This window comes from Carex rostrata, chromosome 19 (genome assembly GCF_964058835.1).
Source record: "Carex rostrata chromosome 19, lpCarRost1.2, whole genome shotgun sequence".
In the NCBI taxonomy this organism is placed as follows: domain Eukaryota; kingdom Viridiplantae; phylum Streptophyta; class Magnoliopsida; order Poales; family Cyperaceae; genus Carex; species Carex rostrata.
In genome coordinates this window covers 7,683,670-7,698,424 of record NC_135936.1, presented here as the reverse complement: position 1 = coordinate 7,698,424, position 14,755 = coordinate 7,683,670, and the positions used below count along the sequence as shown (strand labels likewise).

At 32.7% G+C, this 14,755-nt stretch overlaps 1 protein-coding gene and 1 long non-coding RNA gene across 5 annotated transcripts; both read right to left on the bottom strand.

The window, feature by feature from the left end:
* Positions 1–876: 876 nt before the first annotated feature.
* LOC144571796 (uncharacterized) lies at positions 877–4,104 on the bottom strand. The gene is made up of 9 exons (XM_078321177.1): positions 3,728–4,104; positions 3,515–3,642; positions 2,744–2,797; positions 2,522–2,635; positions 1,930–1,998; positions 1,760–1,828; positions 1,472–1,624; positions 1,202–1,360; positions 877–1,120 (listed from the first exon to the last, which is right to left on the bottom strand). The coding sequence occupies exons 1-9, from the start codon at positions 4,053–4,055 to the stop codon at positions 1,082–1,084; spliced, it is 1,113 nt and encodes a 370-aa protein (XP_078177303.1). The 5' UTR covers positions 4,056–4,104; the 3' UTR covers positions 877–1,081.
* A 3,465-nt stretch (positions 4,105–7,569) lies between these two features.
* Positions 7,570–11,019, bottom strand: LOC144572037 (uncharacterized). 4 transcript variants are annotated; one of them, XR_013517655.1, is made up of 4 exons: positions 10,877–11,019; positions 10,289–10,768; positions 9,621–9,744; positions 7,570–8,720 (listed from the first exon to the last, which is right to left on the bottom strand). It is a non-coding gene; the product is annotated as an uncharacterized LOC144572037 (long non-coding RNA). The 4 variants fall into 4 exon arrangements; XR_013517657.1 differs by having other exon boundaries at positions 7,570–9,744; positions 10,289–10,448; positions 10,690–10,768; XR_013517656.1 differs by having other exon boundaries at positions 7,570–9,744; positions 10,289–10,410; positions 10,690–10,768.
* Positions 11,020–14,755: the final 3,736 nt, after the last annotated feature.

Genomic DNA, 14,755 nt, shown 5'->3' with positions numbered 1-14,755 from the left:
AAAAACTATAACACAGTTATAGCTAGTTATTTAGAACATTACTTAAAACACAGGAAGAACTTGTGAATTGTGATAGTAAAAATTGTCGCTGTTGGAAATGAGTAGAACCCTACTTTAATGAGCTAGATTGAATTGATTATTCAGTTAATTTTTCCAGGCCACTCAGCCGGGCTGAGATCAAGATTAAACACAGTATTGCTTTGGGCCTAGCTCTTTGAGCACAAATAATATTGTATCATTAGTTTTTCTTACGTGATGATAAAGTGCAACTACTTGGCATCATTAGTTTTCCTTACGCAAATCAATATTTATAATGGAGTTGGGCTACGATACTTCGCAAAGTAAAGCCATTATTTAATTTTATGTCTATATCTTCAATTTCAAAATTCAAAACGTTGATCCGAACCATTTTAATTGATCTCCATATTAAATTGTGCTTGGGAACCAAATTTTATAATTTTTGAAAAAAATTTACTATTTTTAAAATTTTTTTGAAAATCACTGTTTTTCAAAAAATTATGGACCATAAAAAACAACAATTTTCCAAAAAAATAGATAAAATTTCCCAAAAATATAAAATTTGGTCTCCAAGCACAATTTAACATAAAAGATCAACTTGAACGGTTCGAATCGATGTTTTGAACTTTAAAATTACAAAATATGATTGTGAAATAAAATACTTATTTTACTTTGAGAAGCACCGTAGCCCAACCCTTTATAATGTAAGATGATGAATCTAATGCTTAGTGTTAAGTTAATGATGCGTCCATGGATGCTATACAACAGTGAAGCGGATACAGAAACATCATGTTTGTTCTCCTTTCTTTTCCGCTTGTAATCAGAAACAAAAAAAAAAAATTATAACGGATATGCACAAACAAATTACGAATGGGATTAAATATTAAATAAAATTTGTAGACTTAATCCAAGCAATGTCATCCACAATGTGTACACAACTAACTCTAATCAGAAAATAATAAACTATATAACTGGTAGATAGATATGCTGCCAAAATTGTCACTATTGTAAAGGAGTAGGACCCTACTGAAGAAATGTATATACAGCATTCAGGGTGAAGTGCCTAGATTAAATCGATTATGCGATTGACCAACTCAACGACCTATCAATTAGGAAATTCAAATGTGAGCAAAATATTAGTCATATATCTGTGAAATACTATAATTAAATAAGTTGGAGGTACCTCGTGGTGGAATTTCAGAGCTACTGATTTGATTGTGCGAAAATGGTTATAAACATGGGGCAAACAAGGCCTTGATATAGAACAACCCATGAAAAATGAATCCTGCACAGTCACATCTGAAACATGCCTAAGACGGATTCGTCTAAGTAACTGCAACACCTTAAATACAAATATTACAAAAAGAAATTAGCAAGGTAAGGAATCGATGGACTAAAGAAGCCATGAAAATGAAAATACTTTTAACATGATAAGGCTAAAAAAATATATCACCTCAAGAAAACGCTCTTGTGCCACTTGACTGAAACTCAATAAGTGGTCAGAAGCATCAGAGAGGTAAGAACCCAAGGGTCCCAATAAGAAGGACTCAAGCACAGTAATATCATGAATTAATTGGAGACGGATGACTTCAATGAACCGTACAACCTAGTTCATTTTATATGAGTATTAGGAGGAGCACAAATGCCAAAATAAACATTGGAAAATTACACATTTTTTACCAATGAATTTCAGCCTTTAGCAAACAAAACCAAGAAAAAATAGACACCAAATGCCAGTTACCTTCAGGTAAGCAAGTTTGCCAAATGGGATGCTCTGCAAAGTTTTTCTTCGAACACGTGATGCCATAATCTACAAGAGGTCAAGTGAGTAAATTAATGAATTGCGATCGAGTTGATAAATTAATGAGCTTCCCATTGTAAAGTATAATATCAGATGAAATCATGTTATACCTTTGTCTGCTGAAATGCCTGCTCTAAATGTCTGATCTGAATCCATTGCTCTGAAATTATACTCTGAATCTGATGAAGTACAAAGAAATATATAAAATTGTTGGTATCAAGCTAATCAACATCTTGTTTTGTCGCTACTAATAAGAGATTTTTGAATGGATGGTCCCTACTAATACTGATACACCCCAATTAATACTGATACTCACCTAGTTCATATATGCTCCCGGATTTGTACCAGTATTTCTTGCTTTGTACCATCATAATGTTAGCAAACAGGTAGAATATCAATAGAACCATTTCAGTTAGAACTTTTGTTCAGTTTTGTGATTGAGACTTAATAGTTGAATCTTATATACGCCTTACTTATGAAATTACTCCAAATGTGAAATTATCTACATGGAAAAAGCACACCAAAAGAGAATCTAACAAAACGAACTACGAATTTTAAGATAAACTTGATTTGAATCTGAATCAATATTATATGAAGAGAATTGTTGTTCATAAAGCAATTAAATTGAAAAATATTTCATCTATGAAGTAATAAATGACAGTTCTCAACATGCATAGAACAAGAGAAGCTAAGACAAGTTACCTTTATAATTTCTGAATTTAGGGTTTCCAGATTTTTCTGTGTGTCTTTTGCTGATAATTCTAGATGGTAAATATTGGAATTCACCTTGCTAGACTGATCCTTCAGCAGTTCCACCTGTACCATTCCAATTTGAAGTCATTTTTATGTTCAGATATTATAATATACCATATAAAATTTGCATAACAGCATATAATGCTATTATGTTCATGTTGAGAGAGAAACCTCTTGTTCCATATCTTTGTTATCATCCTGGTGGTATCTGATACTCAAGGAACTCTGACAAGAAGAAAAACAGAAGTTAAACATCAATTGTATTCAAGCTCGAAACAGAACAATATAAGCTTGTGGCAATCACAATACCTGTATTAATATTGGCCATTTTAAGAAATGATAAAAATCCTTGAAGTAGAGATGATCATTCACCATTGAATCTTTATTTAGATACTAAAGAGCTTAATTATAACCTTAAACATAATGTCTGAATAATAATATGTACATGAAATCCTCACAAATAGATATGTCAATAATTCACCATTAAACCTTTATTTAGATACTAAAGAGCTTAATTATAACCTCAAACATAATGTCTGAATCATAATATTTACATAACAGAACCACAAAAGGAAAAGAGAAAATAAAACATTTGTCCTCCACACTTCATATAGACATCTGCATCATAACATCACAAACTTCTCTCAAGGGTCAGTAGTCCTGCATGTGTTAGTTCAAATAGAAGTCATTTTTGAACATATAGGAACTACCTTATCCCATTATTGGATCAACATGTATACAAAATTACTCTTTAGTTTTATTTTATTTGTTACTGCCCTTTGATGTTAAAAAATTATATAAATCAACAACCAAACCATCTTTGTTAAGACTGGGGAGTACAAACAAGCCCCAATTCCAACTCATCTGACAAGATTCAAGTCAGACTGGAGTAAAATAGACAGTACAATTTAACAACTTCATAAATATATCCAAAATACACACCTTAATATTCTCTTGCTCGTTAATCAGGTGTTGGATATCAAGCTCCATTGCCTCTATAAGCTTACTATTTTCCTCCAGTAGCTCGGTCTTGACATCCAGCTTCTTTGTGATTTCCACCAGACTAGATTCTAAATATCCATCACCAAATCATTACCCGTGTAAATTTCCCTAATTTCTGAAGATTAATAATCATACGACAAGTCAACAAATTACCTAATTGAAAAACATGATCCTTGAGAGCTTGTATTTCCATCTGCTGCATCTCGTGCCTCATCTCCTCCACCTTTGACACTGCCTCCGCACCCTTATCAGGGGAGGCGACCGGATCAGAGAAAGCATAGATCGAGACGACTAAAGCGGCAGCGGAAACAAGTACGAGTAGAGACCGCATCGGTGTCCCATTGCGATTTACGAGGCGGTGGTCAGATCTGGAGCGGTGGGAAAGGAAGAAGCGGAGAGAAAGCTGGAGAAAGCGGAGCGGGAGTAGTATGGAGAGGAAGAGCAGAGGTACTCCGTTTATTGTCGCCAGAGAAGGTGCCATGCCTGAGCGCGATTGCTCTTCTACCGAAGGCGCAGCTTCTTTATCAGTTTTACCTTGGCTTCATTGAATTCACATCCCCTCGGTTACCGGACTGAGTACAATTGAATTGGACGGCCCAAAATTGATCTTTTTAACTTGACACTAATCTCAAAGTACAAATAATACGGCTCCCCATGTCATCCCGTGCAAACACCGGATGAGAGTGAATCTGAACCGTTCGTTTCAATTGTGTTGAGTCAGCTACCTGGGAGGATACGGATCCGGGTTCATTGGGTTCATCGGTTCGGTCCAAACCGAATTAATTAGTCAAAGTTTTATTCGGTTTTTTTTAAATTAAACTGAACTAAAATAGAACAATAACCGAATACGATCTGAACTAAACAAATCAAAATAAATTTTTGTTTGTTCGGTTGAACTGAAATAGGATATTAATTATAAAAATAAATACTTTTTATTGTTAATTTTTCTAACTTTTTTAAAGATTGATTTAAATTTTTTGTTTGGTTCATTTTAATCGGTTTTAAACTGAACTAAACAATATATATTATGTCATAATTTATTTTTTTTATTTTATTTTTATATTTGATTCAGGTGGAATGGATTTAAATATCAGTTGATTCGTACTAAGAAGTTTTAAAATTTATATATCAAATCATACCAAACTATTAAAATGGTTTTAAAAATAAACAGAACCGATTCATTTAACAAAAAACTGAACCATTTGAATCGAACTTTCTCGGTTCGGTTTAAAACCAATAAACCGGACCCCGATGAACACCTCTAGCTTTACCGAGAGACCTTGAGAGTTTTTTTACTAATGTAATTGGGTTTAAATAAAAATTTAGAGAGGATATGGATATCCATATTATCAATATAACCGTACTATAGATCCGTATTTTAATTTTAAAGTTCAAACGGTCAACTTTAAATATTTAAATGTCTTTATATGAAAATATCGTGTGAAGATCAAAAATTTTATTTTGTTAAAATATATTTACTATTTTTTTAAATAGTTAGAAAATCATTATATCTAAATTATGAATCATTAGAAAGTAATGATTTTTTACTATTGAAAAAAATAAAGAGAAAATCATTACTTAGTTTTTGTCGACATAATGTATTTAGAGACTGGAGATTTTAGGTCATAGTGAAAACGATGTGGTCACCTTTTAATTTTAAGGTATATATATATATATTTTATTTAGTTAATACAAGAAATATAGCATTGATACGCTTTTGCAATTTTATAATTGAAACAATTTGTATGGAAGAGTCATTGAAAGGTTCTACTGCGCATGTGCAATATGAATTCGTATCCTTTGCATAAACTCAAAAGGAATACCGTCCGATTTGTTTTAAAATTCATACGGACTAGATCTGTATTAATATTGAAAGACTTCATACATTATAAACAGGAGCTGAATTGACTCAATTTAACATCAGATGGTTAAAATTGATGAACTTAAAATATTATCCTTTAAGTTAATGCAGAGGATACGCGTTCTGTGCAATGTGCTGCTAGCTTTATTGTATTTTTGAAAATTTGTTGGTTGATTTTTTTTCTCTTTTAATGTTAAACTTTAAGCTTAGTAGTTCCAACAATTCTCTCTTATTTCTATCAAAAAGAACCAACTTTTTTTTTTTCAAGAGCTTTCTTCTAACTGTATCTTTTCTCTCCCTCCCTCCCTCCCTCTTATTATTATTTTTTTTTCTTCTTCTAAAAATGCGACATGCAAATGTATACCGTTCTTTATTTTCTCTTGGTTCCTATAAAAGCTTTTGAATCTCTGAACTTTGAGTAGAATTAGAGTGTTCTTAAGTTCACCAAGTTTTTTTGTGAGTTTAACTCAAAATTATATTGGATTGATTCAAACGATGCATTCAAACAATTAAAAACGATCTACTTTATAAATGATGCATTTACATATTATATTTATAAAATTTCAAACTAATTTAGTATAAAGTCAAGCTATAAAAAAAATAATTTATAAATTAATTTTAATGCATTCATTTTTCATAATTTTTCGTTCGCATGACTTTATACTAAATTAGTTCAAAAACTTATAAAATTGGCATGTAATACATCATTCGTAAATTAGATCGGATTTAACAATTTGAATGCATCGTTAAAAATCAATCAATAGTTTTTTTAGTGAGCTATATTTGGTGAATTCAAAAACACCCTTGTTCTAGCACTATGCAAGCCTGTTATGCAGTAATAAAATGGTTAGTATTTAGGGATGACAAAAAAAACCCGTTCAGTCTGGCGGTTCGATCATACCCGCCTGGACTGTCCATTACCTGGTCGGCCCGGCACTGTAATAGACCAGGTAAGACCAAACTTAAAAACAGGCCAGGCTAGGTTTGGAATTTTATTGAAGCCCAAAAGCTGTGGACCCATCTTTTAGAAGACTAGTAAGCGACCCGTGCGCTGCCACGGACAATGAAATTAAGTCCCGTTATCATTAAAGAACCGTGTTTTGCAATATGGATTGAAAAAAAACGCATAGCAAGTGTGTTGGACTACTGCTTGTCAAATTTTGAATTGTTTGGCAATACATTTTTAAATGCACAACTGCTAATCAAATTTTGGATTGTTTGACAATATCATCAAAGACCCGTGTTTTGCAACGTGAACCCTAAACCCTGAAATGCACCTGAACCGTAAACCCTGAACACTGAACTGAACTTGAACTTAAATCGTAAATCCTGAACCCTAAATCGTAAATTGAACCTGAACCCTAAACACATAAAACCATAAAAAGCCATAAGCTAGTAGTAACAAAGAATGTAGTGCTTTGCAACGGGAAAACAAAAATTTTAGTTATCAAATATTTATTCACTAATTTTTAGAATAAACTTACAATGTCACACAAATAGTTTTTGAATTTCTAAATTGCATGAAGAATGACTTAAGAATATGTCTTTAATTTTATGAGTTACAATGATAAATCTTGAAATTTATTTATTTAAATGTGATGACCAGAGGAAATGGAGAAATTACAAACATGACCTTCTAAATGCTTAATATTCATTTATGTAAAATTTCATACTTAAATCGAGAAACTAATATACTATTGCAAAAAAGTGGACTCTAAGTTGTTCGGCAACCCTCATTAACAAAGTGGTTATTTTAAGAAATCAATAAATATTGACATTTAGCTAATACTTATAATAGAGGTCGACAGTTATTCATCAAAATATTTAAAACTTAAAAAACAAATGTCAGAAATAATTACAACAAAGCATCGTAAATTGATCCCAACAAAATACAACTGGTACAGACTTTAATTTAAAGCATCAATATCATCCTTGCTTCTTGCTCGACTTATATTTATTGATTTGCAACCAGTGCTTAATGCATGCAATAAGAAAAGTTACCATAACTGAGCTATAATAATGACCAATGTAGTACCAATTGGCACCAAGTAGTATCGATTCCAACAAGTACCATTCAGTCGTACCAGTACCAACTGATATGTACCAGTATCAAATATGAAAAAAACACCAAATGTTGCCAATTAAGAATCAAATTGAAATTTTAACAAATCAAATCATAAACTTATAGTAATACATAAATAATTGAAACTGTCCTTTATAGTGAAAACCTAGTCTTTATTGTTTTTTTTCAAGTTCCAACAAAACTGTAAATTTACTTTTGTTCAAACTTGCGAATATGATTGATAAAAGAGAAGTAAGAAAGCATTCTAAACCTGATAAGGCTACTTACTGGTACCGTTTAGATCAGTACCAGTTGGCTCTTTTAGAAGTTAAAGGCTAAGGGCCTCATTGTAACAGGAACCTAAAAAACAGGAAACAAAAAAAAGTGTTATAACCTAAATAAAAGAAGTCATAATTGTTATGAAAACTCTAAAAACTATACAACGATAGAAATAAAATTTGACAAAAAAGAACTTCACTGTAACAATACTAAGAGTCTAAATGATGAAAAATTGTAAAATTTAGAAATAGGACCTTGTAGTTTTTCAGAATTGCACGTCTCATTTTTCATGCATAGTTGGATCAAAACAAGCCTGTACAATTAGGGCACGATTTCATCTATTGAAACAAATTGAAACAAAAAATAAAAGGAATACTTCAGCAGAAAATGAAAAAAACTAAAAATAATTCAATCACTAAACGAAGACATAGCTATAGAAGCTATAGAATTAGAAAAAAATTGAGTAAAAATATAAATTGACACAATAAATAAACAAAAATAAAAAATGTAAGAATTACGCACAAAAGCTCCAAAAGTAAAGGGAAAAGAGGGAAAAAACGGCTCCCATCAAGTTGGATGTCAATAGAGAGCATTTCAGTGTGAACTTCTCTCATGGTTGTAATTTCTGATTCCACATAGCCAATAACATTTGATGAATAATCAACGTCACAAGAGGTAAAATATATGATTAACAGGATTGAGAAAGCAATTTCCTTACAATTCTTATACAGTGCGAGTCCCTCCTAACGATTTTTATGGAGCTCCGTGCGTGTTTTTTGCTCAATTCTAATCCAAGAATAGCCTCATTTCTGAGCATTGATTCCTTCAAAATCTTTGTCTATGAACCAATATTTCATACCCAGTAAATATACTCGGCATATGGGTCTTGATGGAAGTCAAAAATGTAAAAATTGATTCTCATTTCTATATGTATACGGGTGCACCTGAACATAACAGATATGTACTGTCAGATTATACAATAAATGTCCTTTCTTTCATTGAAAATCTGTCTATTCTTATTGAAAATCTCCCTTTTCTGCATGAAAGACCTGACACACTAATATATTTGCAAATAAAAACACAGAATGTAAAAAATAAATATGAATACCACCCGGAATTTCTACGTGTGTGACACTAACACACCACAACCATAATCTTTTCATTATGTGCCACATTTCTAGGCAGTTCAATCATGCTTTGCAATTAAGGCACAGAGAACTGAGAACAAACCTGTTAGTATCTAACCCAAACAGCAAAGACTGAGGTTATATGGTACTATTCATAGTGTGGATTGGTCTGTACTATGAATCAATATTTTTGCTTTCAAAGTTTAAATAGTCGATCTAAATCTTTCATCATGATCTCCATATAATTTTGTGTTCGCATACTAAATTTAACATTTTTTAGAATTCTTTTACTATTTTTTTAGATAGGTAGAAAATTACTATTTGTAAATAGTCTAGCATTGTACGCTGAAATTTGTACCTATCTGGAAAAATAGCAAAAAAAAACTGCAAAAATAAAAAATTTGATTTGCAGGCACATTTTCATATGGAGATCATGTTTCGATTATTTGAACTTTGAAAACAAAAAATATTGATCCATAGTATAGACCAATCCACGCCACGCATAGTACCATAGACTCACTGAACAACAAAAATGATAAGAATAAGATGCTATAATTTCAGCCAGTATCCTACATGAGATGCTATAAAGTCAGCTAGTACTTACCTTGAATATGCTTCAATGTTAAATTAAGTCGTTTTAATTTAATTTTAACTGTACATTTAAATCAAATTCAGCCTCCATATGCCCTTAACAAGCAGAGAAAGAAATAGAGGAACCTTGAAGCTGATAGCATTGTCACGCATTGTTAAACCAATTGATCATTAAGCCATTGGATTCGGTCATTAAAATGTTAAGCCCAATTTCGATGTGAACTTGGTATGAAGCCCCTAAGCTATCCTACTGCAAAGCACAGAAACATCATTTTCAAGAAAATGCTACTGCATTTGCAACATCTGATGCAGTTAAAAGTAAGACCAACAAAACAAAACAAAAAAAACTAAAAGCAAAAAAAAAAAACTGATCAGGAACTGCAAAGCAGCAGAAGTTGACTTTTTGTCATAAAAAAAACTGATCTAAAAGTGTATAACTATAATTGCACTTCTCTGCAATTAACACCAAAAATGTTATTTTACAGAGAAAACCACCTAATCATTGGAAATTGCAATTGACACCAATTGTGTACATTTTGCATCTAAACATGCACCGGAATGATCTGTTTATTCTTCTTCTGACGTGTAGGCCCCACGTGGTTCAGAGAGAAATATATAAGGTGGGACCCAGTAACCCTTGCATTAATTTCTAATTTTTTTTTTAAGCTGCTCAAAAGTTTATTCCTCTGGCTGTAATAAGCTAGCTCACATATTAGGTAGTTGAAGTAAATATTTAAAAACATGTCAAAAATTGAAAGAGAAAAAAATATACAGAAAATAGGAAAATAACTTGCCTGTGCACTGATTCCTTAAATTTCTCCTCATATAAAAATTGTAGAATCAGAAACACCAGCTCCCAACTCAACATGTTTCCTCAAATTCACAGTCAATATTGTAAATTTCCTCAAACTCACGCCTAAAGGGTATATAACTGTGATTAGCATTTGCCTTTTTCTACATTCATTTTTTAATTTTTGGCATGTCATTTAGGAACACTAAGACTGTATTTCTCAAATAGTAGCATCACTTCATCTTAAAAAAATAGGAAAGCAAATGAGAAATAGAATGACCTGGAAAATGCTTGGTTAAACCTGACACATTATGAGTTATGTACATCACCATCCCTTGGTCGTATGGGTGAAATACATATATCTTGTATTATATAATAAGAACTATATTCAAATTTTATTCTCACCTTACTATGACTGTAGGCACCAGTGCTTTTTCCAGACATCATAACACGAATCTGTCTTGCTCTACTTATAGCATCCGAACTACAAGAACATTTAAAAAAAAAATTGTTGATTTAATTTCTATTTTCATAGAAAAAGAAATAATAACCATGGCTATACAAGCAACGGAGGATCTAAGGAAAGCCTAACCTGATTTGAGCAAAATTGAAAGGGGAAAAAGCGGGCGTCATGCAAACAGATCGCACAAAAATCAAATCGGCTGTGAGGCGGGAATGGTGGAAGAGCAAGGCAGATCGACTGTGAGGCGGGACTGGTGGCTTCATGGCAGAGGACTAATAGCGGAGGCAGATCAAATCAGTGGTGGGGCGTGACTGTAGGCAGAAAGAGAAGGAGAAGAGAAGTGAAAGAGAGGGAGAGAGAGCGGCTAAGGGAGACCGACGAAGGAGGAGAAACGCGTATTCTGGAGGAGAGGTGGAATGGAAGAGAGGAAAGCAAAGAAAAAAAATGGGTAATCTGGAGAAAGGTGGAACGGAAGAGAGGAAAGCAAAAGGAGAAAGACGCGTATCCAGTGCGTCGGGAAAGGAAAAAGAAAAGTGAGAAACGCGTGGGAAAGAAAGAAAAAAGAGATACAATTTTTACGTGGCCCAACATGTGGCGAGTTAGTTTATAACTAATTATAGACTTGTATACAAATGGATACATAAATTACATGCATAATATCTCATATTCAATACAATGATTCAGAACGGTTGGATTTACTAAATGGAAGGCTGAGATCGTCTCTGGACAGATACACCATTCAGTCACTTTTATATCAACGTGCTATTATAGGAGTCCTGATATGTAAATTCTGAAAATTTTATCGAAGCCCAAAGGCCATCTGTATTAGTATTGCAACATACTTTAAGCGCCGTTGAGGCCCATAAAGGCCCCATTTACTTGGGCTTTTAAATTAGATGTGGGCTTAGTCAAGAATGCGAGCCTTTGAAGATCAATCTGATTTAAATTTTACGAAAATAAGTACAATCAATATAAATTTTGTAACCCTTGATAGCCTCTGTCAAGAATTAAAATAAAGGGAAAATTGCTGGTGTACGGTGTACCCATCTAAACTTTTAAAATAGTCAATTTACTCATCAAAACATCATAATATTCAAAATCCTCATAAAAATTTGATATACTTTCTTCTATCCCTATTTTTTCATTTAATTTCATTTAATTATTTTAAAATTATATTGACAAATTTATCCTTCTATTTGAAATGGAGTGTCCTGTTCTTCTCTGATGTCTCCTTTCTCCTGCTTTTATTTGCGGAATGCGGTTCAGAATGGAATGGCCTCTACTATCTTTTATACCGACTATCAAGAATTAGCAAAGGCATGTGCTGGTACGAACTCCCCTATGCACTCTGACTGGAGGGCTTTTCATGAAACTTTCGAAGCATGGAAGGTACTAAAGAACAACAGCCAACAGGGGCTTTCAGGTCTCTTATGTAGTCATGTCAGCAGAAGCCAAAATTAACTGGTGGACAAGTTGTGAAGGATACACTTTTCCTATACTCAATTTCTCTGAAACTTAAGAAAAATGTAACTAGACTAGGGAAGGAACTTCAAGAATACTTGACAAATGTAACCTGTTTTTTTTAGATTTGGTAATACAAAACCTACAGGCATGTTTCAACTCAAAAAAAAAAGAAGAAAAAAAAAAGGAGAAGAACACGTGAAAAAATAATAATAATCCCAGTTTCCTTCGTGTATCTCTCTTGCTCCCGGCTGTTCCAATGGCATCAGCGCTTCCAGTTGTCTACCCCTAACTTGTTCATGTCATTTACTCTTCCAGAGAAGCAAAGATTAGAGAAAGAGGCAGAGATTGAGAAGATCAAAAGGGATTCTTTAATATGTCTCCATTTGAGGAAGTTCTCAACTTACCAACCAATCTTTTCTTTGAGGTATATCATTTCAATTATGAACATTTTCTCAACTTACCAACCAATCTTTTCTTTGAGGTATATCATTTCAATTATGAACATTTTCTCAACTTACCAACCAATCTAATCATTAGAAACTATTAAGGATTTTTCGAATAGAATAGACCATGGGATAATTTTTAAGAAAATTCAAAGTTACATGGTCTACTGGTATTGGACACTCATGTGCCTACCAGTGTCGCCGGGAATGAGGCGTTGAGTCGAAGGATCGCTTATGTGGGTGCGATAGGATGTAGCGGCGTCAGGGAGTGAGGTCGCTTCGGTGCACGAGATGAGGGGTTTGCCGGAAGAACGGCGGCACGGCCGCACAAGAATTGCTTTCTGCCGATTAAGGGAGACATGGTCGAGCGGATGAAGAAGGTAGAAGAAAGATTCAATGAACTGGATACCTCTGTTTAAAGATGCAAAGGGTACATAGGTCAATTTATTTTTTTAAATAATTAAATTAAAGATTATACTATTAAAAGGGTACAAAGTAAAGAATTTTAAGTTTTGATGGATATATTGGATATTATGATGTTTTAATGGGAAAATTGGCTATTTTAAAAGTTTTGATGGGTATAGCAGAAATTTTCCCTAAAAAAAAAAATATATATATATATATATATATATATATATATATATATATATATATAGAGAGATGGGCTATGGTGCATTGCAATGCATAGGCCATGGTGTGCATTGGACCATAAATCACCGATTCAAAGTCCAAATGACCGATCCAAACCGTTCATCTTGTTCTCCATATTAATATGTGCTTGGAGACCAAATTTTATATTTTTTTGAATTTTTTTACTATTTATTAAGCCACTTTGAAAATCGCTGATCCAACGGTGACTGTTTGGAACAGTAAAATCAGAAGCCACCGTTGGATCAGCGATTTTCAAAGTGGCTTAATAAATAGTAAAAAAATTCCAAAAAATGTAAAATTTGGTCTCCAAGCACATATTAATATGGAGAACAAGATTAACGGTTTGGATCGGTCATTTGGACTTTGAATCGGTGATTTATGGTCCAATGCACACCATGGCCTATGCATTGCAATGCACCATAGCCCATCTCTATATATATATATAGAGGAGGGATCAAGTTACAACACTTGAAAGTTACAACAAAGTTACAACATCATTTTTTTTCATTTTCAAAGTCCAAATCGTCGATCCAAACCGTTAGATATTCAATCTATATTAAAATGTGCTTGCAGACGAAATTTTACATTTTTTGAAATTTTTTTGCTATTTATTAAGCTGGGTACAAAATCGCTGTTTTTATTAAAATTCTGCACCATTAAAAACAGCAATTTTGTACCCATCTTAATAAATAGCAAAAAAATTTCAAAAAATGTAAAATTTGGTCTGTAAGCACATTTTAATATAGATTGAATATCTAACGATTTGGATCGACGATTTGGACTTTGAAAATGAAAAAAAATGATGTTGTAACTTTGTTGTAACTTTCAAGTGTTGTAACTTGATCCCTCCTCATATATATATATATATATATATATATATATATATATATATATATATATATATATATATATATATATATATAGAGAGTACGGCTAACGTGCTTCCTCTAGCATATGGGCCGAAATGCTTCCGGTGGAAATTTGAAATTTTAAAATCCAAAAGGTCGATCTGAACCGTTCATCTTCTTCTCCATACTAATATCTACTTGGAGACCAAATTTTATATTTTTCTGAAATTTTTTACTATTTATTAAGTCACTTTGAAAATTGCTGATCCAACGGTGGCTTACCAAACAGTAAAAATCAAAAGCTACCGTTGGATCAGCGATTTTCAAAATGGCTTAATAAATAGTAAAAAATTTCAGAAAAATGTAAAATTTGGTCTCCAAGCAGAAATTAATATGGAGAAGAAGATGAACGGTTCAGATCGACTTTTTGGATTTTGAAATTTCAAATTTCTACCGGAAGCATTTCGGCCCATATGCTAGAGGAAGCGCGTTAGCCGTACTCTATATATATATATATATATATATATATATATATTTTGTATGTACGACATCTTCGGGGAGGAGAATATGGATCAGATTATAGCATAATTTTTGTGCGAATT

What these genes read in the sequence shown, in the direction of transcription:
- LOC144571796 (XM_078321177.1), bottom strand. Translation starts at nt 4,055, where the DNA reads ATGGCACCTTCTCTGGCGACAATAAACGGAGTACCTCTGCTCTTCCTC. An exon ending in GGATCATGTTTTTCAATTAG is followed by an intron (nt 3,643 to 3,727) that starts GTAATTTGTTGA and finishes ATGGATATTTAG; the next exon opens with AATCTAGTCTGGTGGAAATC. An exon ending in ACAAAGATATGGAACAAGAG is followed by an intron (nt 2,636 to 2,743) that starts GTTTCTCTCTCA and finishes GGAATGGTACAG; the next exon opens with GTGGAACTGCTGAAGGATCA.